This window comes from Amborella trichopoda, chromosome 1 (genome assembly GCF_054954075.1).
Source record: "Amborella trichopoda isolate Santa Cruz 75 chromosome 1, AtrichopodaSantaCruz75HAP2 v2.0, whole genome shotgun sequence".
Taxonomy (NCBI): domain Eukaryota; kingdom Viridiplantae; phylum Streptophyta; class Magnoliopsida; order Amborellales; family Amborellaceae; genus Amborella; species Amborella trichopoda.
Window position 1 is genome coordinate 7220679 of NC_142336.1, and position 27199 is coordinate 7247877.

A 27199-nucleotide genomic window follows, 5' to 3' on the forward strand; every position below is an offset into this window, starting at 1 on the left:
ATTGCAAAATTTGAAAATAGTGTATTTTATAATGCATTTTTGGACGGGCAATTTTCAAGATATCATAGATATGTCGACCTACAGTATTTTTGAAGCTTTGAACTTCATAAATAGATATGAAAATATATTTTGAAGCTATCACAAAGATTTCCAATATTGAAACCACATTTCTTGGTGCTATTTGGAGGTAGGCTCTAATTTGATTGTTTAGAGCCTAGGCTCTATATACAAACCGCACCCAAATTTTAAATATACACTCTTTTCATTCTAATGAACAATCACAAAAAATAAAATTTTGAAAATGTAATTTAGAAAGTATTTTTTTAGCCTAATTAACATAGCCCGTATTATCATTAGATGAACAATGTGAAAAAATGGAAAAAAATGATCTTGAAATTCACCTAATAAATGATCTAGATTCATTTTAGAGGGGACTCATTTTTACCATATCTAGGGTTCAAATTTATTATTTTTTCTGAGATTGATTATTGAGATAAAGAGGGTTTGTATGCAAAATTTTAGGCCGTACAAATATCACGAACATGGTTTTCTAGAAATGTGGTTGCATTAAACTATGATACAACCGTTGCATGACATCACTACTCATATATATATACATTTTAAAAAAATTTATATATGGTTGCAACCCCTAAATGTATAGCACCTTAAAAATTCATCAAAAATGTTATTTTAATGTTGAAAAAACGTCTAATTGATCATCTCGACATCGAGATGTAAAAATATAAAAAAAAAAAGAAAAAGAATTTTAATCTCAGAAATAGTGCATCTTGCAACACATTATCTAGACCATCCATTTTTCAAGATTTTCATATATTTATATATCTACCTACCTAATTTTAACCATTTTTGAAGTTTAAAATTTTATAATTAGATATGAAAATAAATTTTGAGATAAATCTAAAAAAATTTAATACCAAAATCACATGTTATGATAAAATTTGGAGGTGTGCCTCATATAGAAAACTCTTATAAATGCCGATAGGTGAAATTGAATAGTATTTTACCCTGATGGTTTTACTTTAAAAATTGTCACCGATCTACGTGAGTGAGGCGGTTACCCATGTGTTTTTTGCTTGAAAAAATATCGTGGCGGTCTTTTAATCCATGTCGTCTAAAAAAAATCAAATGACGCCAATCTTATGAGTAAAATTACTGTTCATTTTCACCCATAAGTATTGCGTAGTCTCTTCCTATATGCATATGCACATATATGTTGAACCAACCTAGACCAAGCCCTAACCCGAACCTGACTTAAAGCCTACTATTTTAGTGTTAGACCAAAACCCGATCCATCAGATTGAGGACAGACCCCAACCCGGATCGAGTCGAACCGCGTCGACCCAACCTGATTGCCTCCTCTCTCTCTCCAAAACATATATGCGCTCGCTCTCTCTCCTTGTGGACTAGCATAACTGGGTGTCTCTGTGACCTGGAAACCCACGAACGCTCTTCCATAACGAACAATGGCTGGAAAGCATTCTGGTAACGGAAACCCTAGAATCCCTACGGGAAAATCAACCACTGCAATCCTCTTTCTATCCACTCTCTCGCTCCTTTTCATCAGCTTTTTCTTCTTCTTCTCTTCCCCTCAAGCCCAAAACTTTAATCTCTCTCCTCCCATTCGAAGCCTCAAAGCTGAGCACTCCTTCGTCGTATCACTCGACCGTTTCCTCAAGACCAGATCCTATTTGCTACAATCGGAAAATTCCGACCAAATACAGGCAACTGGTTCGTTTTCTGATGATGAATTGTCAGAGGAGGCCAAGAAGCTTGATTTCGCGATGTGGAAGAATGAAAAAAGGGCATTTGAGAAGGGGTTTGTGGGTGCTGTGCCCATTAGGGTTTATATATATGATATGCCAGCAAAGTATACCTATGATCTACTGAGGTTGTTCCTGAACACTTACAGGGAGACATCGAATCTGACCTCTAATGGTAGCCCTGTGCATCGACTGATTGAGCAGGTATTGATCATATTGTTCGTTTTTGGGTGCCCTGTTCCTTTTCTACTGTATTCTCTCTTTTTTATGGCAGGAATTTGGTGGCTGGATTTGATTATTGCTGTAATCGGGGAAATGTGGGCTAGATTTGGATGAGAAAAAGTATTTCTATAGTGTTATTTTACTTTTTTTGATTTTTTTTGTTTGATTTGATATGAGAGGAAGTGATTATAATATGTTCTAATGGCATTGGATTTCTCTGAAATTTTAAATTTATTGATTGGCTAGCGAATGGATGTCGTATTTGTTGTATATTATATGAATTATACAGCTGAGCCTTCAAATACACACACAAACACACACTCTCTATCTCTCATAATTGATCTATGTGGACATGGCACTTAAAACTACTATTTGAAAAAGTGGTCTTGTTTTTATTTTGTCGATGTGAGAACTTGAATTGCTACTGCCTTTCACTATTAAGGACGAGGTCCTAGTCTGCTATTAAAATGGTGGTGGGAAAGATTTTGAATTCAGAGATTGAAATGGACTGAATATTCAACAGATTAGTTAACTTTTGGCTGAGTTTGTCCTAAGCTTGTTGAAAATTGGAAGGTTCAGTTTGAATTGGGTAAATCGCTTCCATCTATCTGGATTATGAGTTTTCAATTCCATCCACTATTTGGTATCTACCTTCTAATTCACAATCAACTGAAACTCGTGGTGGAATTATCTTGGGCACCGCTTGCCTAATTTCTGGATGAAATTTTTGCTGAAAAATTCCCAATATTGGTGGAAAAAGAAAACTTAGTTGGAGCCAAAAACAGAGATGAAACTTACCACTCTCTACTGATCTTTGGGCTCCACGTCAATTGAATTGGCTTGCAATTGGTATCATAGGGGGCTTCAAATTTGGATTTGGCCTTTATTTTACAAAAAATTGAGCTATTTTTATAGAAGTCGATGTTCAATTTAGAAATAGATGCATAGTAAATCTTCTGGGCTGTATTGTACATTTTGTGCACGCTTCTGATTGTGAGTATCTAAACATTGTATAAGCATTATGAAATCTGGCAATGGCACGTGCATTGCATGATGCTCCTGTTGAGAAACTAGACAAACAATAATTTCAGAGATTTTTTGAATAAAAATTAGTTTTTATATATTCCATGGTTAAGACATTAAACTTGATTCATAGCACTGCAAGGAAAGAAGAGTCATCAGATATTATTTTCATAGCTGTTTAATTTTCTATCTAACCTTTTCAAATGTTTTATATTGTCTTCTATTGAGCTCTATCTTGCTCCTATTTCTTCTCCATAATAGATTATTGTTTTTTCTAAATTGGATTTGGATAATCATAAAAGGAACTATATGCGTGTGTGCGTGTGCGTGCGTGCTTGCATGCGTGTGTGTGTGTGTGTGCTTGCGTGCGTGTGTGTGTGTGCCTTTTTTGATTTGTTGGATAACCTATGTATGAAGTTTTTAGTGGTATCGTGTTATTGTCGGGATTGCGAGCTTTCCGACAGTACGAAATTGCTCAAATTCGAGCTACAATCAGAAAGTCATGATCCGTACCCCGAATGTTTTTCTGCATGCATCCCAATACCCCATGCACACATCCCTATGCGTGCACACACTCTTATGTGCACGAATCCCATCCCAATGCCAAAGCACATGATTACAACATGCATGCCCCCCACACAATAATTACACACATGCTCTCTCTCTCTCTCTATGCATGCTCATGCATGCCTTCTCTCTCCTCATGAATAATCACTTGAGTGTCATGTGTCACATGCATGCTTCCACCCCCATCATTGTGTTCCCCATACATGATAGATGTATATATGAATGATCTCATGTATAATCCCATGACAACATGATAGCAGGACACATAAATATATGATTACATAATGATATTAACACATGAACTATGACAACATGAATGCATAATACATGCCATGACATGCATACTCACATTAATACATATAACATAACTACATTATGAGATATTATACATACATAAGTTACATTACCCCTACCCATATGCCATCATGCTCCCCCACATTTATATATACCCCTCCCATCCAGTCATAAATTAGGTTTCACTCTCTCTCCTTACCCCTTCACTCCCTCATGTGCCTCTCTTTCCCCCTTGTTTTTTGTTCTTCTCCCTTAGTCGTTAACCCCTCCAAGCCCATTAACCCCATAAGCCTTAAACCTTTGAAGCTTGACAACCGAAGTGGAGCTTGTAGAACATTTCATCATAAGGATTTCAATTGGAGCAAAGTAAGTAGATTTAGTTTTCCATGGTTTCATACTTATGTTAGTAAATGTTTCTTTGCTTAATTCAAGTGTGTGTGTGTAAGTGTAGGTGCATGCTTACTAAAATTCTGTTAAAGGGTATTCTGATTCCCATAATTGTTGTTCCTGTTTGAGTGATTGTTAGGGTACCTTAAACCTTGCATTAGACCATGACTCTTGGTGGGTCAATAGGATGTTGAATGTATTTCTACATGGAAAAGACCCCTTGTTAATATCTCATGTCATTTGAAAACTATTAACTATTTGTTGAAGCATGATAGATTTGTGAATTGAAAATCTAGGGATTAGACATGTTTCTTTGTGAATCTTTTGATTGACCAAAATTAATCTAAACTCATTTATCAAATGAAACCACTTCGAAACCACTTAGATAAATGAAACCACTTCGAAATGTTAGATAAATGAGTATAGATTAATTAATGTCAGTCAAAAGCTTCACACAGAAACATGTCAAATCCTCGGATTTTCAATTCACAGATCTGGCATGTTTCAACAAATAGTTAATAGCTTTCAAATTATATGAGAAGTTGACAAGGGGTATTTTCCATGTGGAAATACATTCAACATCCTACTGACCCACCAAGATTCATGGTCTAATACAAGGTTTAAGGTACCCTAACAATCACTCAAACGGGGACCACAGTTCTGGAAATTAGAATACCCTTTAATAGAATTTTAGTAAGCATGCACCCACACTCACACACACACACACACACTTGAATTTCACATTTGAATTAAGCAAAGAAACATTTAATACCATAAGCATGAAACCATGAAAAACTAAATCTACTTCCTTTGCTCCAATAGAAATATCAAGATGAAATGATCTACAAGCTCCACCTCGGTTGTCAAGCTTCAAGTGGATTGGGTTCAAGCTTCAAATGTTTAAGGCTTATGGGGTTAATGGGCTTGGTGGGGTTTAATGGCTAAAGGAGAAGAAGAAGAAGAAGGGGGAAAGAGGGGCACGCGAGGAAGTGAAGGGGTGAGGAGAGAGAGTGAAACCTAATTTATGAGTGGATGGGGGGGTATATAAGTTTTGGGGAGCATGGTGGCATGTGGGTAGGGGTCATGTAATTTATGTATGTATAATATCTCATCATGTAGTTATGTCATATGTATTAATGTGAGTATGCATGTCATAGCATGTATTATGCATTCATGTGGTCATAGTTCATGTGTTAATATCATCATGTGATTATATATTTATGTGTCTTGCTATCATATTGTCATGAGATCATTCATACATACATCTATCATGCATAGGGAACACAATGATGGGGGTGGAAGCATGCATGTGCCACATGGCACCCAAGTAGTTATGCATGAGGAGAGAGAAGGCATGCATAAAGAGAGAGCATGTGTGTAATCATTATGTGGGGGGCATGCATGCTGTAATCATGTGCATTGGGATGAGATTCGTGCACTTAAGAATGTGTGCATGCATGGGGATGCGTGCACGGCGTATTGGGATGCACGCGGGAAAATATTCAGGGTACGGATCATGACTTTCTGATGGTAGCTCAGATTTGAACGATTTCATACCGTCGGAAAGCTTGCGATCTCTACAATAGCATGGTACCACTCGAAACTCAATACAGAGGTTATCCGGCAAATCGAAAAAGAAATAAGAGATAAGCAATAGTAGGAAACGATTTAGGATGTAAACAGGATCAACGACCGGAAAAATCCCGGACCCTACAGTGTGTGTGTGTGAATGTGGTTAGAAGTAGCCCGAAAAGACATTGGGACTTATTGCCTCATTGAGGGGTGTGGCCTTTAATAAAGCAGAATGGCGGATCATGATTCGTGTCCCCAATTAATTGGAAAAGGCTATAATGATGATGATGATGATATATATATATATATATATATATATATATATATATATATATATATATATATATATATATATATGGAAGATGCTTGGGTGAGCCTACTAGCTCACAGAATAGTATAAGCCCAATGGCCCAGATTGAATCTGGGCCGATCTGACCGCCGAGAGTATTTGAATTTTAATTTTTTTTTCCACAAATCCAAATCACTTGAAATTTCAGGTGAATATTCTTCTCATCAAGGCGCACCTAATAAAAATATAAAAAAAATAATCCATAAAATTAAAAATGACCAAAATATCCCCAAAACTTTACAGGGGTATTTTGCTTATTTTTTTCATATAAAATATTTTTTTAATATTTTTTGAATATTCACCTAATTTATATCAACACACGTCTAAAATTTCAAGTGATTTGAATTTGTAGAAAAAAAATTAAAATTCAAACACTATCGAACATCTTTGATCGTCAGATTGGCCCAGATTCAATCTGGGCCATTGGGCTCATTTTTTCTTGCAAGCCCATTGGCTCACAGAAGCACTTTCCTATATATATATATATATATATATATTATATGTGTGTGTGTGTGTGTGTGTGTGTGTGTGTGTGTGTGTGCGTGTGTGTGTGTGAACTCGGTTACTAATTCTAGAAACCTATACTTTATGAGCATGATTCATGGATATTCAGTTTGTCGACTATTTACATAGATTGTAGTAATTTTTGTGGATCCTTATTGTTTTTCAGCAATTATGTGTTTAACATGTTATATTTGAAATGCACATTCTGTTAGTTTATGAGAAGAACCAGTGGGGTTAAATCTCTTAAATTTGGTTATTGAAAGTATATAATAGTAAAAGGAGGTCATACGTTATATGAACCCGGATCTACTGTTTGTCATTGTTGATCGATGAAGCTTTTTTCTTTCAATGACGTGCCATAATACTTCTATTATTATCTAGTAGTCACATATAGTTTTATTTGAAACTATTTCATGAGTGAGAAATTAACATGTATTTTGGCTGCGTTTTTGATATTTCACACCCATTCGTGCACTATCTTCCTGTTGGAAGTGGCTCTAACCTACTTTTTACAAAATCAGTAACAATTGCTGATGGAGCATGAAAGGCTTCTTTTGCAAACAACATGCTGCCAAGCACCCATTAGCCACGATTAGCAAATTGCTTCCTAGCTCCTAGAGACCACGAGATCTTCTTCCCATTTCCCTCACCTACCTTCACTTTGCATCCTCTTACTACATCTTTTCCCCATTCTATTCTTTTAAGGCTTTATTAGTTGTATCCTCTCCATCCTCATGTTGTCCCTCTTCTTGTACCAACCTCATTTTAAAATCGAATGCGTCCAGTTCAACTACTCCTAGTTTGTGATCGTCACTCTCTAATTCAATTCGACAATAATTCCTGTGAATTCCAATACCCTCCATGGTGTAGCTACCTTATGGACCCTCTGAGGTTCTCAAAGGATCTTGCTAGACACTAAAGTATGCTTTGTTGAACAAGGGAGATCTTAGATTCAACTGTTAATTTTCATTTGCACGCGTCCCCTACCCACCCTAAACTCCTGCTTTGACCTAGATGACTTGATGTTTTTCCCCTATGGAGCTGCTTCCCTTTTACCGTTACTACCACCATGTTTTCACAGGTCCCATGAATTTCAATAGCAAGTAGCTGCCTACCAAGGTAACAGAACACTTGCAGCGTCTTGGTCTGCAATGTCTTTGAATCTATATTCTTTTTCTAAAATATGTAAAGCGTAATCTGTTTCCGCATGCCATAGGTTGACGATCTCATCGTAACTTTTGGAATTTCATTGACATTTGTGATCTTGGGCTACTTTTTCACATTGTCCTCCAAATTTCTTGCCCCACCCCATGCATAGTCACTCAGTTAATTGGTCTGATGATGAAGTTTGTCTTTCTATGTACCCTTGTAGCATTTGTAAGTCTGGGTTGTCTTGCCATAGTTACTAATCAACTTAACCTGGTGGTTAGCTGAGTTGAGTTCAAGTCTTAACTCTTGGTTAAATTTCTAGATCCTGATTGAGGATCCAAAGATTTATTAAGTATAAATCTCATGTCAGCCAATATAATTTTAAAAGAAAATAGACGCTGTTAAAAACAAGACTAAAAGAACCTTCATTCTTGGGCTTCTTCTTTAGCAAATGAAAATTGAATCACATCTCATGAGATGGATTTTAATAGAAATAAAGAGACTGAGGCATTAGAAAGTTACGTTTTATGTCCCCATAAGTTGCAGCATGGACCATTCCAAGTCTTATCTCTATCTACCCACATCTTATTCTTATTTAATATGTTATTCGAGATTTTTTATACCTGTTTTTCCTTTTCTTTGTCTTTTTACCCCCTATGTTTCTATTTTTCCTTATTTTCTTTAATCAATGAATAGCTTCAAGTATGTTTCTTTAGTTTCCTATGTTTGTTGTTGCCTTTCTTTTACCTTACAGCCATGCAGTATACTTGTTAATTGACCCTACATTTGTTTGGCAGCACTCTGTTGATTACTGGTTATGGGCAGATCTGATTGCTCCTGAGTCAGAGAGACATCTGAAGCATGTTGTCAGGGTTCATAATCAAGAGGATGCAGATCTGTTCTACATTCCATTCTTCACAACCATTAGCTTCTTTTTGCTGGAGAAACAACAATGCAAGCAACTTTACAGGGTGTGGGCGCCGCTCCAAGGTTTATGATTGAGCTGTGTTTAAAAATATTCCAAATTATTATTTTTTGAAAATAGGAAACCGATTTTTATGTCTTTGATGTATTGGAATTACATAAAGATGTAAGCTGTATTCTTTGACCCCTTCAGAATGTAAAAAAAATAAAAAAAGTTAACTTCTAAAAGTAATAAAAAATTAGGAAAACTATTTAGAGTTAATAGAAATCATTAGAAGGCTGAAGAAGATGAAAAAAAACTACAACATATGGATTATCGAAAAAGTTGATTTATACCTTGAGTAGTTCAAAAAAAATTAAAAAAGGAAAAAAATATGAACGATCCCAAATCATCTTAAAAACTATCAAAATCATTTCTAAGCAACATATGTCATTTCTATTTTTTAAAGATTTTTTTAACATTTTTTAGATTTTAAGAGGTTTTTGTGGGGCGTGTGTTAGCACTCAACTCGCCTAGAACTCACCTCGCCACTAGGGCGAGGCCGAGTTACTCGGCTGAGTCCGAGTGGACTCGGCCGAAATTTGGACACTGGATCTAGGTATCTATTGGCTTGCATTTTGATGAGAAATTTTTTTTCTTACACATATTGAGGCTTGACATACTAATTCTACAATGTTCATAACATAGATGATTTGTTTATTTTGCATGTTTAGTCGAGTGAACCATTTGGAGATGCATGCACATTAATTGCATTGTTAGCACTTGGGGTCTAGTTCTATTGTTCCTCTTTTTGGGGTTTTTTTACTTCCCTATAAATGTGGATATGCATTTAGTATTGTAAGTTGAAAATCTGGCTTCTAACTATTCTTGGGTTGATTAGAAATTTCTTGGCAAGCACTTACCCCGAAAAGGAAGTTGATTAGATAATTAGTATTGTAATGTCTTTGAAGTTTATTTGGCTATTAAAACACAAAACCATATGGAAGACCCCAATCGTGTGATGGACATTTACGTTATGTTGTCAACATCTCATCCATAATGTATTTGGACACAGGAGGTCTTGAAGTGGGTTAAGGACCAGCCTGCATGGCAGAGGTCAGAAGGGAGGGACCATATACTTCCAGTTCATCATCCATGGTCTTTTAAATCTGTACGCCGATTTATGAAGAATGCAATTTGGCTTCTCCCTGACATGGATTCCACAGGGAACTGGTAATTAATTCTGCCCATTATTTTTCCTAACAAATATTTTGTAGATTGAACTTTTTCCTTCAATGTTTTGTCTTTCTACGCCTATGGGCTACGGAACAAACCACAGTTCATGGGATATCATTGGCCACTGAAATGATGGACTGTCATGGAGGGTGTGGGGGATTCACCATCAGTGTCATGCCTTGCTATTGTGGTTCTTGCTGGTTGTCCTACTCGTTCTATACCTCTGTCACCTTTTCAATGTCCCACTGGAATTGGGTTTTTGATGATCCATTGGATTATAGCATTTTCCTTTGTTTCCATTAATTATAATGGATGCAAAAACTCTGGATGTTATATATGCAGGTACAAGCCTGGGGAAGTTTGGCTAGAGAAGGACCTCATTCTACCGTATGTCCCAAATGTAGAAGTCTGTGATGGCCAATGCTTGCAGAAAAGTGAACATCATAGGAAAACATTGTTATTTTTCCGAGGAAGGCTGAAAAGAAACGCTGTAAGGGTTATGTATATGTTTATGTTTTCATAGGAACTGCTTTTTTTCCTCTTTAAATAGTTGCTCTTTTGTATTTTGAATGTGAGGTGTGACAAGGAAAATTTTGTATGGGTGTTCCTTACAATATTTATATACAAAAAATGGCCAGCATTTGAGATAGGCTGAACAAAAGTGCCGGCTTAGGGGGAAGAGGGTGCCTGAGGATGGATAACTAAGAGGGAAGTGTGATTTACACCCTTCTTTAGCTTGGCTATTGGTGAATGAGCTTGGTTCATATCAAGTATGAGACCATGGCACATTGGAAAATTTTCTTGAAGAGTTTGTCAAACCTCCAAGGGCAGCGAATGGACTTGCTAGCCCACGGGATGACATTTTGGGATTCTCATTTGGTGATGACCGATGAACCCCAACTTCTACCAAATCCTTGCATGCCAACTAGAAGTTCTTTGGATCTAGCAAAAGTGACACTTGCTGTGTTGGTCGTTCTGGGATTGGTAAGTAAGATCTTGAGAGTATGAGTTCTGATGACATCCCCCATATCAGCTGGGCCTGGGATCCCGATAGAGCTGTCACTGATATTTAGTTTGATGGCAACCACAATGAAGATCTTGGGGTTGAAACTGGTATAGATCAAATGATCTGTTGCCATTAAGGGGATCTATTGCTGAATAATATCCTTTAGAGAGTCCACAACATGGCTGTTGATCAAATACGATCTATGAGAGTGGTGATTTGAGTCTGCTTGCAGTCAAAGGTTTGATGCTTTAGCTAGAAAGAAGGCCCAGACTTGGATTCTAGATTGCAATGCAAGAGGTTTCCTCTTCAGTGTTGTGCAGAATGCATCTATCGGCCAGTTAGGCCCCTTTGCACTTTAGGTAGTCCACAGTTAGTGCTTTATGTGATATGGTCAGCCAATTAAATGCTAGGACTCTAAAGGGGCAGGGGAGAACCAGGCACTATGAGCATTTGCTTGATCTAGATTATCAGTGACTTTGTGAAAAGAGGACACTGAGAGAGTATCTTTTGGGTTTGGGTACTGGATGGTCTTGTTACAACCTTATCTCAGGATGAAGCATGGCTTGAGCAGCTCGATCAAAGACTTGAGGTCAGTGGTCTCATTGTCATTAAGGCATTGGGAAAGAGATGGCATCCACTCTGGTTGACAACTTAAAAAGTGTTCGACATATGTATCAATGGTGGCCTCCTTGCTCAAGGCCCCTCATGTATCATTTAAAAATAGATGATGGCTATATTTTGTCTGATACTCTGCTGATATCCTCAGCAGAAAAGAGTTTCTTGAAAAAGCTGGTGATGACTTGAGAGATGCTGTTGTGGTCATCCTATGTGCACCCGCACTCCTTCATTTGGAGAACCAAGTAACTTGTCTTGCGATTTGCAGTTTTGTGGAAGAAACCCGTGTTCCTTCCCTGTCCTTAAGCCATTTGATCATTCATCTCGGCCACTAGAAGATTTCCTCTTGTTTGAGGGTTTCTTGTAGTTCAATTTTGGCAGAGTCCCTTCTGTCTCGTTCCTCTTATTATATGTTATTGGCTTATATCCATAATGTTGAGTGTGTCTGGTTGGTATTTGTGGGTAATGTTGCATTGGGAATATCTTTTCTAGAGGTCACCCAACCCCAGATATTACAAGTTAGCATCATCATTTAGGGATGGGTTGTGTTGGCATCGAGAGGAGTGCCTTTGGATATGGGCATCACTTGGATTAGAAGGGGGGGGGGGGGGAGTTGCCTTTTTCCCTTAGGCCCGATTAATGTAGGCCTTTGATGTAATTTTCTTTGAATGCTGATGTAACCGGTGCGGCTCTTGTGTATAAGACCCATAACTTGTAGCATCTACTTGATGTTGTGCTCTGCCCTTGAAATCCTTTCTATTTCTTTATGGGCAATGTATCAAAGTATGTAAAAGAGTTCTCTGATTCAAGAGCCGTGTTCAACACAGTTAGGAGGTTCTAGAGTCGGCAAAAAATAACCTCCTTAATATATCGATGGCGCGAATGAAGGGTGGTTATGGGTAAGACGTTGAGGGAGTGGGAAGAAGAAGTGGATTAGGCGAATATATTGAATGAGGGAGAAGAAGAAGAAGAAGAGTGTTTGGACTGCAAGGAGATTGATGTGTCTTTCTTTTGGAGAGGGGAAGGGTAGGGGGTTGAAGGAACCCTTTCTTGGGCTATGTGGTAGAGAGGTTGATGTTTCTTTCTTTTGGAGAGGGGAATGAGGGGTTGAAGCAAGGTTTCAAAAAATGCTAGGCGGCCCGGCTTGGCGCGCCTAGGCGGGCGTTCAGAACCTCTGGTGCCTTGTAATACAAATTTTTAAGATATATATATATATATATATATATATATATATATATATATATATATATATATATATATGATGTTCAAACGCAAATGCATATATTTGTGTCAATTTTGTAATTTATTGCATTTGAAAATATTCCAACTTATGTTTATATATACAAACATATGACCTATCGCAGGTTGAGGATAAACTTTTTCAAAATTTCAAACCATACAAAACATTTAAAAGTCTAATAGGCTATTTAAGGTCTCCAGCTCTCTTATTCCATATCCATAAAATAAACCATAGTAACATCCAAGTCTCCAACTCTCCAAGTCTTCAACAAGCTGACTTCCAAAAGTATAAGCAACCACACAACAATGAGAAAAAGTAACTTTTCAATCCACCAAAAATACTGTCAATTCTCAAAAATTACTTTAGATTCTTATAAATACGTTTAGCATAGAGATTGAGGGTGTTTTTTTCACTTTAGGTGTTAAAAATAACCCCCACCCTATATTTATACTATCTTGGGGAAAAATGACCCCATTTGCCCTTTTCGGTTACTTAAAAAAACAAGAAAGGGCCTACAGCCCTGGGACGCCTGCCCAGAACTGGGCGCTGGGTGCCCGCCAGGTACATCTGCCCGTGTTGCGCCACCTGGGTCTGGGCATGCGGTGGTTACGGTCTAGGTTTCCTAGGCGTGGGTGGACCATTTTTTGAAACACTGGTTGAAGGAAACCCTTTCTTGGTCATAATTTTTTGACTTTTGGTGGATACTGAGAATTGTGGTGTGAGATTTTTTGAGAATAGCAGGGGAGGCGAAAGAGTTGGGGACTGACGCTCGTCTCTTGCATTGGAAGCCTAGATTGAAGAGGTGGGAGCAGGGTAGAGTAACCTCTGGACAGAGGAAAGTGTGGGGTTTTTGCTGAGTAGAGGGATGGGAATTACAAACTGGAATGAGGTTGGGGAGGTTGCAGTGTATGGGATTAGAGGAAGGGAAGGGATGCAAGGACAGAGGTGTCATTGCTTTTTGGTGCATCAAAACAGTATAGGTGGGAGAGAATTAGAGGGCTTATTTTGATTGCCCATTTTTCTTTGATCAATCTTTAATTTAAATAGAATTTGATTAAACCAAATGTCTTTTTGATTTTTATGTTTGTCTATAGGAAAGTTTCTTTCCTTGAAGCTTTAAGTACCCGGGCTTACTTGTCTGTAAAAATTGCCCCTGCTATTACTTTGTAGTTACAAAATGGAATTGTGCCACTGCATGCCAAGTCTGGGCTTGCCATCTTGATTTACTTTGGTGCCACAGTAATTTGTAATTTATGGAAACTAGTGCTACTTAAATGTTTAGATCCAATACAGTTTGCTTTCCTTTGTATTGGCACTAGATTGTAACTTTGATGCTGAATACTAAAAACAATGATAGCATTTCCCTATGAAGCTATAATTCAATAGCTATCATATTTCTACTTTATTGTAACTATCAAGTTCTTTTTGTAGGATAGAGCTGTGATAGTTTTTGAATTTTTGTAGGGAGGAAAGATCCGCTGGAAATTGGTTGAAGAGCTCCGTGGTGCTGAAGGTGTTGTTATTGAAGAGGGAACTGCTGGGGACAAGGGCAAAGCAGCAGCTCAGGATGGAATGCGCAGGTATAGTATCTAATATAATTTATTTAAGTATCTATTATTTAATGAGTAATATACTTCTATTTTTTGTCCCTTGCTTTCTAATCAGCTTCACTATAACCTAGAATTCTTGATCTAATTGTCAATTTAAAGGACCTTTAGATAGCCAACCAGAAAGAAAACATTGATAAAAGTACTTTGTGTAGGCAAGTACGTTAGATTGCCCATGTGGTTATGGGAGCTATTGGGGTCTTTCCTCTTTTTTTTTTCTCCCTTTCATTTGTTGTTGTTGTTGTTGTTGTTGTCGTTGTTGTTCGATGAGTGACACTATTCACTAAATTGATGGATGAGTGGGGCCCATCAGACTGGACATGACCCCCACCCTCTCTCCATCATCCATCATTGCATCAGATGGTCATGACCCTAGTGGTTATGGTTTTCAGTATTTCAGTGGACTATTATTGTATAACCCCTTGTAAATGTCTTGCTCTTTATGCTTCTTTGTGTTCAGATCTATCTTTTGCCTAAGTCCGGCAGGAGACACTCCATCGTCTGCTAGACTATTCGATGCTATTGTCAGTGGTTGCATCCCAGTTATAGTCAGTGATGAACTCGAGCTTCCTTTTGAAGGACTACTTGATTATCGCAAGGTATGGTTGTTTAGAATTGTAACTTGATGTGTGTGTGTGTGGGTGAGAGAGAGAGAGAGAGAGAGAGAGGGAGAGAGAGGTATTGGGGTGCCGTGCAAAATTTTAAGTCCCTGGAATGGGTGATCATGGTGAATTCTGAAAATAAGGGATTTTGTTCATTTTCTTTAGATAATCCTAGGTTATCAATCTGCTCAAGCATTCTAAGGAATGTTTCTACGTTTAGTTATGAAGTATCCTTTTTGCTTGTGCAGATAGCATTATTTGTTTCATCAGACGATGCTGTAAAACCTGGCTGGCTTCTTGCATTCCTCAAGAGTGTCGAATCTAGTAAAATCAAAGAAATGCGAGAAAATCTTGGCAGGGTGTGTAGAATTTCCATTTTTGACATTTTTTGCATCCCTAGGAGCTTATTATGGTTTAAAAAACTATAGGTGGATCGGTTTTGATATATGCAAAATACTGATGCTTCTGGTGAAGTTTTGAAATTATGCCTGTGCCTATTCCTTTTGGTGAAGATTTTGAAATTATGCTTATGCCTATTACCGAAAGTGTTTTATGAAACTGCCTTCTATATGTAGGTCTCTCTCTCTCTCTCTCTCTCTCTCTGCTGTTTATAGCACTCGGAGCCTGAAAAGTGGAAATCAAGCCAGGATGTCCAGCAAAATGTTTGCTTCCTTGTCTACATGTTGCAAGGCGACTTGATAGATTTTTCTTTACTGTGCTGATGGTTTTGTAACTTGTTTAACTTGTGGCATTTCTATGTACTTTTGATACCAGCTCAGTAGAAGTTCATGAATTTGATGATCTTCTTTAGAATTCAGATTAACTTGGTGTTGCTTCTGTGTTTCCAGCACTCGAAGCATTTCCTATATTCAAGTCCAGCTCAACTGCTTGGACCTGAAGATTTTACTTGGAGAATGGTATATCTCTGTCTCTGTGTGTGTGTGCGCGCCCATGCCTGCGCATGTGCGAACACGTGTTGATTGCCAACTATATACTTATTGTGTGTGTTTTTTTATTGCTACCTATGCCATGTAATGTCTTTAAAAATTAATCTTTAGACTAACTTGCTCTTATTCCAAAACTATCCTGCTCTTATTTTGGAATTTCATACGATCATTGGATATGCAACAAGGAAATTTCATGAATATGGGTGGCTATTAGTGCTATTAACGCACACGCTAGCACACACTTGCACACAACAGTGATCTTGGAAAAGTCTTTTTTGGTGATTTCACAGTTATGCTTTGGTTAATTTGGAATGCAGATAGCTGGCAAGGTGGTCAACATAAAGATGCATATCCGACGTTCACAAAGGATGGTCAAGAATTCAAGGGCCCTGTGCACCTGCGAATGCCAAACTGTAAATATCACAACAAATCTGTAGTTCTTGGTTGGTAGAGTAAGGATTAGATACTCCTATGGAATTAGTCTCATCAACAATCGTGGATGCCTCGTACATGCTCATCTCTCTCTCTCTCTCTCTCTCTCACTTTTGCTGGTTGTATTGGATGAAAGTTTTGGCCTTCTCTTTGTAAATTTAACAATGATTTGGTTCATTAAGTGTAATCTAGTATTGGCTTTTTAATATAGAACTACGATGAATAAAACTTACGTCAAATTTATTTGGTTTTTGTATACTATTCCATCATTTGGCCTTCAGACAGTTTTATTGCCCCTCTCTAATCTTCTGATATCATCAAGGACATCTCTCTGATTGATGAATTGTTTGAAGCCCAAATGGTACCAGTGGATATCGTCCCGATATCTTTTTGGCCTCTCCAATCTTCTGATATCATCAAGGACATCTCTCTGATTGATGAATTGTTTGAAGCCCAAATGGTACCAGTGGATATCGTCCCGATATCTTTTTGGCTCTTAATGCACTCTGGTATGTTCCATAAGAATGGTGCATGACATCTAAACCATTTCTTTCCAAAATGGGTGGTCATCATAGATGATAGAGACCGGTCATATTGTTACTGCTGGGTCTATAAGAATGGTACATGACATCTAAACCATTTCTGTCCAAAATGGGTGGCCATCATAGATGATAGAGACCGGTCATATTGGTACTGCTGGGTCTGGAAATTGACACTACCATCTTGAACTATCCATTTTCGAATGGGACGACTATGATTAGATGATTATTTTAACTGTGTCCATTATGGTGTACATATCACATATGGTGTCTAAGTAATAACCCATTATAGAAGTTATTTCAATGCTGGAAAACTCACGAACTTATCATTTTGACGTCTAAATATATGAGTATGAAAAAATTACAAGTCTTACAAATAATATTTCTTGTGACATTATCAGAAGTATCAATTTTCAAGATTTTAAGTATTTATTGATCTGTTTGATTTATAAGATATTTGGAGCCTTAGATTGCATAATTAGGAGTGGAAATGCATTTTTAGACCACTGTAGGGTTTTTGAAAGGGCGAGAACCTTAAAATTTTTCTTAACGTATCTCACGTTCGAGTAAAGGAGCTGGGTTGTGTTAATTAGGCAGCCAATGTAAAATTTTACTAAATTTTTTCATGAATTTGGAATATACGTTACTTGCTTATGCTTAGTGCGTTTCATATGTCTTTTATTAACGGACTTCAATTAGACGAGAAAAGGCTCTGGTGATGATGGTTTTTGACATCAAAACTGAATCTTCAATTCAAGGTGCACTTTTGATTATTTAAAATTGATGCCTTTTATAAACCATGTGAAAAAGAGTTATATACAGGCATCTGTCTTTGATTTCTACACTGCTCGTGCCCAAGCCCTTTACTTCAATAGTATTTAACTATGGAAAACATTAATATGAGGCCTAGGTCTTATAATTGAAAAAGTAAAGTTACATATCAAATCTCACAAGAAATTGCCATTTTCATGTAAAAAAATATTCAAAATTGATAATATCAATTGGAGAGTTATGAATCTAAAGAAAAATAATAAGATCTCAAGCCTTAAAAATGTTATCTTGTAATTTATTATCCGGACTATCCATTTCAAGTTTTGATAATCAATCACTTTTGGAACTTTTATTCCTATAATCAAGGAGCAAACATGGTTCTTAATTTCCAGCACTGAAATGCATCTTCAAATGGGATGATTTACTTTTCCGGCCTCATCCCAACAACGGCCCCTAAATAGAGAACAATGTAGTAAACAACTAATCATATGTCCCCCCTATTCTAGAAATATTGCTAAGTAGTAAGTACCCGTTCTTATTATTAAAAAAATAGATGACAAGTCTTATTTTATCCAAGACATGAATTACAAATGGACAAGAATAGGAAATGAATTTAAGTTCTACATTTTTAAAATTTCTCTATTTTTCAAAACAAATTCGTGGTACTTAGTATGGTTTCATGTGGTAATAAGAGCAATATTATGAAGTTATTAGCACGGATAATTTTGGGTTTTCCTGTAGTCTTCATCTTTTAAGAACATTTAGCAACACTAACAATTATTGGAAATTTTGGTAAGTTGGGGGAAATTATGTACCCCAAAAATAGGGATGGAGGATTAGATATTAGAAGTTGAAACTAATCAATAAGGCATTTCTTGCTAAATGGTGGAGGAGATCTTTAACTGATACCAATCAACTTTGGAGGCAGCTAATTGAAAATAAGTATGGTGTTGAACAATGCACCTTCTTATTGCATATTGGTAGAAGAAGAAGTGGATCTCTCTCTTCTTCTCTTTGGAAAGGAATTTCGAGCTGAAAGAGTTTGATTGATAGGAACATTTGTTGGTTGGTTGGTCAAGGTGACTCTGTTTCCTTTTGGTTCTATAAATGGTTGGGTGATAGACCTTTGAAATCTCTTATTCTCTAGAGTTTCCAATCCCCATGCCAAGATTAGAGAGCGAGCTCGGCCAGATGACAGATTTGGTGTGGCATGTTAATGGTCTTATAATAGAGTACCTAATTTCATTCATACTCAGGTGGCTAGTCTTTTGTAAGAAATAGATAGTGTTCACTCATCTAGTAATGTGGAAGATGAGGTTATTTGGGAACCAGAGAATGGAGTGTTAGGGTGGAAGTCTTTGTACATGTTGCTCTTCTATGATCGTGTTAGATGGTAACAAGGTGGGCCTGAAAGAAGTTTGGAAATGGACGGTACCGCACAAAGTTCAATTTTTCATTTGGGTTGCAATGCAAGGTAAGGGCCTCACAACTGATAATTTAAAAAAGAGGGGTAAAATTTTACTTAATATATTTATTCAGCAAATATGATAGGGAAATGGGTGACCATCCATTTTTTTTGTTGCTCCTTTGCTTCTCACATTTGGGTGTGGGCTCAATTGAAGATGGGTCATATGTTGGTGCTACCAAGAAGCCATAGGGATATTTTGCTACATTTCTAGATTCCAAGTTTGCCTAAATATAGTGTGGTTATCTGGAAAAGTTTTAGAGCAACAATCTTAAGAGAGGTATGAAAGGAAAGGAACAAGATGACCTTTGATGGTGTAGAGTGTAGACATTAGAGAGTTGAAAAATAAAATTTTGGTATCCTTTGGCATTTGTTTTTTTTAACTCAAGAGGAGTGGGGATTTTTTTGTTGCTAATTTACGTAAGGAAAAGTGTTTCACACGGGTTGGACTGCATTTCTACATATACAGTTGAGAAGTGTAAAGAATTTATCTTAAAGATGGATACAAATAGGTGTTCCATCTAAAAACAATGAAAACTAACAGTCCAAATATTTTCTCACTAGAATTATTATTTTTAGTTCGTAAAATTTATTTATTTATTTATATTCACGATCTCCATGTCAGAGATTACATGTTCTTAAAAATTAAATCTTAAAATCCATCTTAAAAAATAGATTTATTAAGAGACCCGCAATTCTACATATGCGAGCTTGGCTGTATAGAAACCGGGTCCTTAAGTCCCGACCATTGGGCAGATGGTTATCACCTTCTCAAGGATACTTTATATGGTATTTTGATAGGAGTTTTGACTAGCTGGTTATGGTGGACTATTAAAGGATACACAAGATATGGTTATTTTCAGCTATACCGGCCCGTGTAGTACTACTACTGCTAATCAGGCTGAATTATGATATTTATGGCAATGATTACTAGTTTGTAGAGGCAAAGGTGTTATTTGGCATTTATTACTGAACGAGACTATCCCAATATTATCCAGTGGTGTAAGAAAGAGGAAAAGATCATATGGAAGCTGAAGTCTTGGTGGACTCAAATTATGGATTGGTGTTCAACTCTCAATGTCGTCGTCCAGCATGTATTTAGAGAGGCAAATTCGGAGGCGGACTCTTTGGCTATGCTGCCAAAGGTGTTCTTGTAGAGTAGTATGCTCTAATATATTGTTTCACTAATAAAAGATTTTAGCATTATCCAAAAAAAAAAACAACAATTAGCAACACAAAACTATTTTAAGTAAAATTTACCCAAAAAAAACCACTAATCAAAATGTTATATGGTTTAAGTTGGTCACAAAAGAGCAATATTTAAGAAGTGAATCGGGACAATAGCGGCATAACGCTTGGCTGATGTAACAAATAAAGGCATTATGTTTACTTTTAGGAAAATCATATCATAGTTTATTTTTTGTTACGAAGAGGCAGCAATCAATTTTAGTTTTCAAATTTAAAATTTTTCTTCTTGGCGCAATGTCATATTAAATATTTGACATTTATTTGATTATGACCTCTTTGTGCCAAAACAATATGATAATAAAATTCTATTTTATATGGAAAGAAAGAGAGGAAAATAGAAGGAAAAAAAAATAATCAATGCCTAGAGAGGCACATATTTAAATAGTGCCGAAACATGTTGATCATAAATCTTTGTGATAGCTTGAGAATTTATTTTTTATCTAATTATAAAATTTAAATATTAAAAAATAGTATAAATTTAGCATATCTATGAACACTTGAAAATTGATGATCTAAATAATACATTACAAGATGCACTATTTCCAAGACTTGAAGGCTATAGTTTTTCATGTCCATACATATTGAGGTCGTGATGATTGAATTGCGATTTTTTGGCATCAAAATAATATCCTCTAGTGAAATTTTGAGGTATGCCTTAGTTTGATTGTTTAGGGCCTCACTCTTGTATAAACTTTTTCCTAATCTCATAGCATAAGTCCAAAAGGTCATGTGACCATACAAATACATTTTTAAAAAAGAGGCCGCTAGGTGAATCAATCATTTGGAGCTGGTTTGGATCGGAGAATCAGACTTATTCTCCGGTGAAAATTGCTCCATACAACTATAATTTTTTTTAAAAAAATAATAAATAATGTAATGTGTGGGAACGATCTACTACTAAATCGCCTAGTTCCATGAGACCATGACAAACTAACTTGGGTCCAGAACTAGGGGAATCCATAAGAATAAGACTAATTAGGTTTGAAACGATTCCCATTCCAGTTCGACTAACCTAAACCACTATTTTTTACACTGAAAGAGAAATAACCACAATTACTATAACCGTTCAATTAACTGTTCGGGTTCTCTGTCTCTCAAAATCCACCTGTCGACCCAATGAATCTACGGTGATAGACATAATGACCATAAATTGATAAACTCCCTGTGGTCCTATGTACCAAGTGTTTATGTTCCGACCAATTTTAAATCCCTCGCAATATGTCAGAAAAAAAAAATATAAAAACTTAATAGGGTCAAACACGTAATTATGATGGGCCATGGCTCGAGCCGCGCCAAATTCTAGGGTTTCAGTTCTGCCTCCACATATATAAGACAGCAAATTCTAGGGTTTCATTTTCCCAACCGTATTTCGACCCTCGTCGACCTTTCTCTGCAATTCTAGGGTTTCGAAAATGCAGATCTTCGTGAAAACCCTAACGGGTAAGACCATTACCCTTGAGGTCGAGAGCTCTGATACAGTTGACAATGTCAAGGCCAAGATCCAGGACAAAGAGGGCATCCCACCAGATCAGCAACGCCTCATCTTCGCAGGCAAACAGCTTGAAGATGGCCGAACACTAGCTGATTACAATATCCAGAAGGAATCTACTCTTCATCTGGTTCTGAGACTCAGAGGAGGGGCAAAGAAGAGGAAGAAGAAGACTTACACCAAACCCAAGAAGATCAAGCACAAGAAGAAGAAGGTGAAGCTCCCTATTCTTCAATTTTACAAGGTCGATGACTCTGGAAAGGTTCAGAAGATCAGGAAGGAGTGCCCTAACCAGGAGTGCGGAGCTGGGACATTCATGGCGAATCACTTTGATAGGCACTACTGTGGGAAGTGCGGCCTCACCTATGTCTACCAGAAAGCGGGTGCAGAGTAAATGAAACACTTCCTTTCTGTCGATATGTAGGATTTATTTGATAGCGTTTTTGTTCAGGGGTTTTCTGTCATGATTTTGGATAATTAGGGTTTTTTGGACCCTTTTTGCTCCAGCTTATGGTTCATTTAGGAAATGGACGGAACTCTACCAGTTTCTCTAGATACTGAGGAAGGTTTATGCATTTTATGTTTGGGATTTTGACCTTCAAGAATTTAAAGTTTTGTTATATTGATAGGTTCCTTTTCTCTCTGGTTTTTATTATACTATGATTTTCGCTGTTGATAATTTATGTCTGATATGTTTATGATTTTGCACTGTGTGGTTTGGTTGGGTATTGATTGTTCGTTGGGGTTTTGTGGGATATATAATTTTCACGGGATTTTATGAACTTCAGTTTAAAATTTGGGAATGCTGTAACTTCTTAGTTTTTATTGGGGAAATGTTGGAATTCTTGGTTAACCATTTCCTCAAAAGCAAAATGTTGGAACTTCTTAGTTGCGTATAGTAGGTTTTTCATTCTTTGAAATTTTTTGATGTTGTGGGTTGGTTATGATGCGCACTAGTTCTGTTGATCTGATATGGAGAGATAATTTATTATTCAGATTAAACCTTCTATGCTTATGCTTTTGTATTGTCTTTCGTTTTCTGAATGTATGGATTTTTTATGACTAGATTTTTTTTATTGTTAGCTTGGGAATAAAACTAAATCATCAAGTTCCCGGGGTTGGTGTCATTTTTCATTGCTTATGTGTGTGAATCAAGATTGCTGTGTTGTATTCCTCTAGCAAGATATTCCAAAACTTCAGTTCACTGTTATATAGGGAAATGTTGCATCAAATTAGTTTGATGTAAGTTTCTCATGTATTGGTTTGTATGAATGTGTGAACAGATTGTGGTATGGAGTATAGGTACATATGTAGGTTTGTCATGTATTGGTTTTTATGAATGTGTGAATAGATTGTGGTATGGAGTGTAGGTACATACGGGCGCGTGCATGTTTTCCTTATGAAATGGAATGCAATATTTTTAATTCCACCCAATTTTGATTCCTAATAAGAGATTAACATCATTTAAAATGAATTTTAGCTTAATTATCACTGTTATAAGTTTATAATGTATTACCAATGGAGTTGTGGTGGGATCTCTCTACTTTTTTTCATGTTAATTTTTAGTATAATTTTAGTATAAGCACGAGTTGTAGATGGTTATAGCTACAAGACCCTGTATGTTACGGAATCTATAAATTTCTTGTAGATTGCAGAATATCTTTAATTAATGAACCACAATCTGGAACAGGATGGATAATTTTGACTAACTTCAACAGTTACTTTTAAGGTGATATTGCCGTCCTAGACGCAATGAGACTGATCGACTTAAAAGGTGCTATGAAATATTTGTGATTAGCAAAAGAACTTTGAATTAGAGAAATGTAACTTCAGGGCTAGAGCTGGTTACAAGACAACTGAAATCATAAGGATATAATGTGATTTTTGTGAATTGAGTCCAAAGAGATGCTGTGGTAACAGAGTTTAGGGTTTTCTGGTGATCCATCTAGGTTAATGTGCTCTATGTATGTGCTAATGATATATGACTCGCAATAGACTCTCATGCGGTAGTTATTCACCTTTGTATGTGTCAAAAGCAAGTGAATCAAGTCTGGTAATTGATTTTTAGCTTGTTTCCAAGTCACACATTGTCATAGAGCATAGGAAATGAGATTATTTGGATATGACATTGGATCATTCTTTGTTCTCGGTGGTGTTTGCATAAAATGGGATTATTTGCATTTCATGATGTCCTTATTGCTCTGCTAGGAGATGATCTTGTGGTGACATTTTTCTTAGGAAATATTGTTCCATGTGTCGGGGGACTTCTACATTTGTGTCCCCCGAGGTATATACTATTCACCTTGAATGGGTGGTCCATCTAAAAGCAAACTAACGGTCTAAATATTTTTTGCATAAAATTATTATATTTAATTTTTAAATTTATTTATTTTTTGATATTGTATGTTCTTAAAAATTGTTCGGTCTCAAAAATGGATTTTTAAAAGGGACGAATTTCTACTTGGAATCATAGTGTCCTTCCTTATATGTCGGGATTGTGTTACTTGTTAACCATTACTGAATTGCGATAGCTCTTGATATTCTGTTTCTTACCACTGAGTTCTGGTTCTTCCCATTGAGTTGGCCTCTCTCTGTCTAGATTTAAGCGACATTTTAGGTTGGAAGAATTGGTTCCTGTAGTAGCCCATCCTACATTAGGCTAAACTCTGGTTTGATAAACTGAGTCCATTCTCATTTGTAGGCGTGGCAATGGACCCGAACCTGACCTGAGACCCGGCAGGTATACCTGACTCGAGTCTGGGTATGGGTCCAAATATTGGACTTGACGGGTCAGGTCTGGGTCCAATATTTGGACCCGAACATTATTTGGTTTTGGATTTAGGTCCCACATTTCCAATCAGGTCAGGTCTGGGTCCAGGTCTAGGTCGTGGTCTGGGTCCCATAATAGTTTTTGGGGTCCGGTCCAGCCGGTCCTTGGTCGACCTGTTGCCAGCCCTACTTATTGGTTGGTGCATTCTCATAATCTTCTGTACAAAATGTTTTTTTATAATGCAGCTAATTTGAAGGCAAATACAAAGAGGGTATTCTGGAGAAGCATTAGAACACAAATTTCTTAATATCATTGTCATACTCTTTGTCTAAATGGGGTCGGGACTTAGGGAGCGGATGCCAAAACATAATGTCCCGCCTTCTAGTTCTACTGTCAATATATCATTTATTAAATATTTGAGATTGCTGTTCCAAACGAAGATGTTTCATGGTGATGTGTATGACTCCATTCTCATCGGAGCTCAAATCCCCATTGATTTACCACTTTTTAGATATATTAGAATTGCTTATTAGTTGGCTTTGATGATTAAATTTAAGGATCGCCTAGGGCCTTGGCGGTAGTATTGTCGAGCTCATGGTGATGTATTTGACTCCATTCTCACTAAAAGGTAGGGGCCCAAATCCCTATTAACTTATCACTTTCATTTTGTTTTTGAGAGTAGCATGGGATCTTGGCGTTAGTATTGTCGAGCTTTATGGTGATGTCTCTGACTTCGTTCTCACCAAATGGTAGGGCTCAAATCCCCACTGACATATCTTTTAAGGATGACTTGGATATTTGGGGGTAGTATTGTCGAGCTTCATGGTGATGTTTTGACTCCATTCTCACCAAAAGGTAGGGGCTCAAATATCTATTGACTTATCTTTTAAGGGTAGCTTGGACTTTTGGCGGTGGTATTGCCGAGCATCATGGATGGTCTGACTCTATTCTCATCAAAGAGTAGGGGCCCAAATCCGCACCGATTTACCACTTTTTCTGAGAATGGCTTAAGATGGTAGTATTGTCGAGCCTCGTGGTGATGTTTCTGATTCCATTCTCACCATAGGGTAAGGCTTAAATCCCCAATGACTTAACCGCTCGTTACTTGCCCAAAAAAAAAAAAAATATCGATGCCCTGAGGGCTTGGTTATTGTTAGGGAAATACACTCACAAGCCCATAAAAAAACACTTGAAAACACTGATGAATGAACTATATTATTTTATGTCGCATGTCATCATCCAGAGCTAATAGTAAAGATCGCTTGATCATATTTGAATTTTAATATTTTTTTAATAAATCAAATGAACTTTAAATTTAAATTTGGTGGGTGTATGACTCCTTATTGAGGCGCATTTAAATAAAATACATAAAAGTAATTTGAATAATATAAAAAAACCATAATACCCATATATCTATTTTAGGGGTATTTTCGTCATTTTATTTTTATAATTATTTTTTAAGAGTTTATTTTTGTCCAAATCAGTTAGGTGTACTCGCATTCAAAATTTCAGATAATTGATTTGTAGAAAAATATTAAAATTCAATTTATTATTGGAAATTCTTGTAGATGGTCACGACTCAGACGTTGGATAATGATAAGCGTGTGTATACTATACATACAAAATACTAGCACACACGCACAGGAAAAAAATATTAAGAAGTTGTCACAATTGTGGTTTAAGTTGTATTGCTGGCTGTTAGATTTTTTATCATATGGTGAAAAATGTCTTTTATAGCTGGACTTTTATTCTCTTTTTTCTTTTTTGTTTTGACAAAACGGATTAAACTAAAATCTTAGATGTATCTACATGGCACTATCACACACCGTATAAAAAGATATAAAATATATTTTCAAAATTCTAAATATCCAAATTACCTAGTTTTAGTATGGGGGTAGTTTGGTCATTTGTAGTTTTGAGAAGTATTTGTTTTATAATTGTTTATACACTATAATATATAGTATACATGTATTGAATTTCATCTTAATCCACTTTGTAATAACAAAAAAAACTAAAATTAAAAAAATAACATGTATTTTCAACCATTCAATCACGATCTAACTGCTGAAGCATAACATAATAGTTGGTATCTTATTAGAAGCTTTATCTATATGGAAATATATACAATGGTTAAAAAGTGTGTTACTGTTTGAATGTTAATCTTGTTTACAAATATGATTAAGCCAAAATTTTAGATGTATCTACATGGCAATATCGCATACCATATAATAATATAAAAATATTTTCAGAATTTAAACGGTCCAAGAAGCCCTAGTCATATTATATGGGTAGTATGGCCATTTTTAGTTTTGATAAATATTTGTTTTATAATTTTTTGCGCATTATGATATGTAGTTGATACAAAATTTCATCTTGATTAGATTTATAAAACAATATTAAAATTTAAAAAGTAAATATGTATTCTCAACCATGCAGTTAAGATCGGATAGATGAAGCACCTTCCAATCAAAATCTGATAG

The 27199-nt window shown here is 36.5% G+C and overlaps 2 protein-coding genes across 10 annotated transcripts; both read left to right on the forward strand.

Annotated features, from left to right (window-relative positions):
* Positions 1-1426: 1426 nt before the first annotated feature.
* On the forward strand, positions 1427-16676 carry LOC18426213 (Exostosin family protein). 9 transcript variants are annotated; one of them, XM_020662387.2, is made up of 9 exons: positions 1427-1985; positions 8646-8838; positions 9828-9985; positions 10331-10478; positions 14314-14429; positions 14917-15055; positions 15307-15417; positions 15907-15975; positions 16323-16676. In XM_020662387.2, the coding sequence occupies exons 2-9, from the start codon at positions 8710-8712 to the stop codon at positions 16440-16442; spliced, it is 990 nt and encodes a 329-aa protein (XP_020518046.1). In that variant the 5' UTR covers positions 1427-1985; positions 8646-8709; the 3' UTR covers positions 16443-16676. The 9 variants fall into 9 exon arrangements, 6 of the variants coding, with proteins under 6 accessions (XP_020518046.1, XP_006832934.3, XP_088715925.1 ...); XM_006832871.4 differs by having other exon boundaries at positions 8646-8819; XR_016050354.1 differs by lacking the exon at positions 10331-10478 and having other exon boundaries at positions 8646-8819.
* Positions 16677-21681: 5005 nt separating this feature from the next.
* Positions 21682-22588, forward strand: LOC18426214 (ubiquitin-ribosomal protein eS31 fusion protein). Its single transcript, XM_006832872.4, has one exon. It carries the CDS (start codon positions 21873-21875, stop codon positions 22341-22343), a length of 471 nt encoding a protein of 156 aa, XP_006832935.1. The 5' UTR covers positions 21682-21872; the 3' UTR covers positions 22344-22588.
* The last annotated feature ends 4611 nt before the right edge of the window (positions 22589-27199 follow it).

Excerpts from the sequence above, each read along its gene's own strand:
- LOC18426214 (XM_006832872.4), top strand. The coding sequence starts at position 21,873 with ATGCAGATCTTCGTGAAAACCCTAACGGGTAAGACCATTACCCTTGAG.
- LOC18426213 (XM_006832871.4), top strand. The coding sequence starts at position 1,485 with ATGGCTGGAAAGCATTCTGGTAACGGAAACCCTAGAATCCCTACGGGA. Across the intron at positions 15,418-15,906 it reads TGCGAGAAAATCTTGGCAGG|CACTCGAAGCATTTCCTATA; the intron begins GTGTGTAGAATT and ends CTGTGTTTCCAG. Across the intron at positions 15,976-16,322 it reads AAGATTTTACTTGGAGAATG|ATAGCTGGCAAGGTGGTCAA; the intron begins GTATATCTCTGT and ends TTTGGAATGCAG.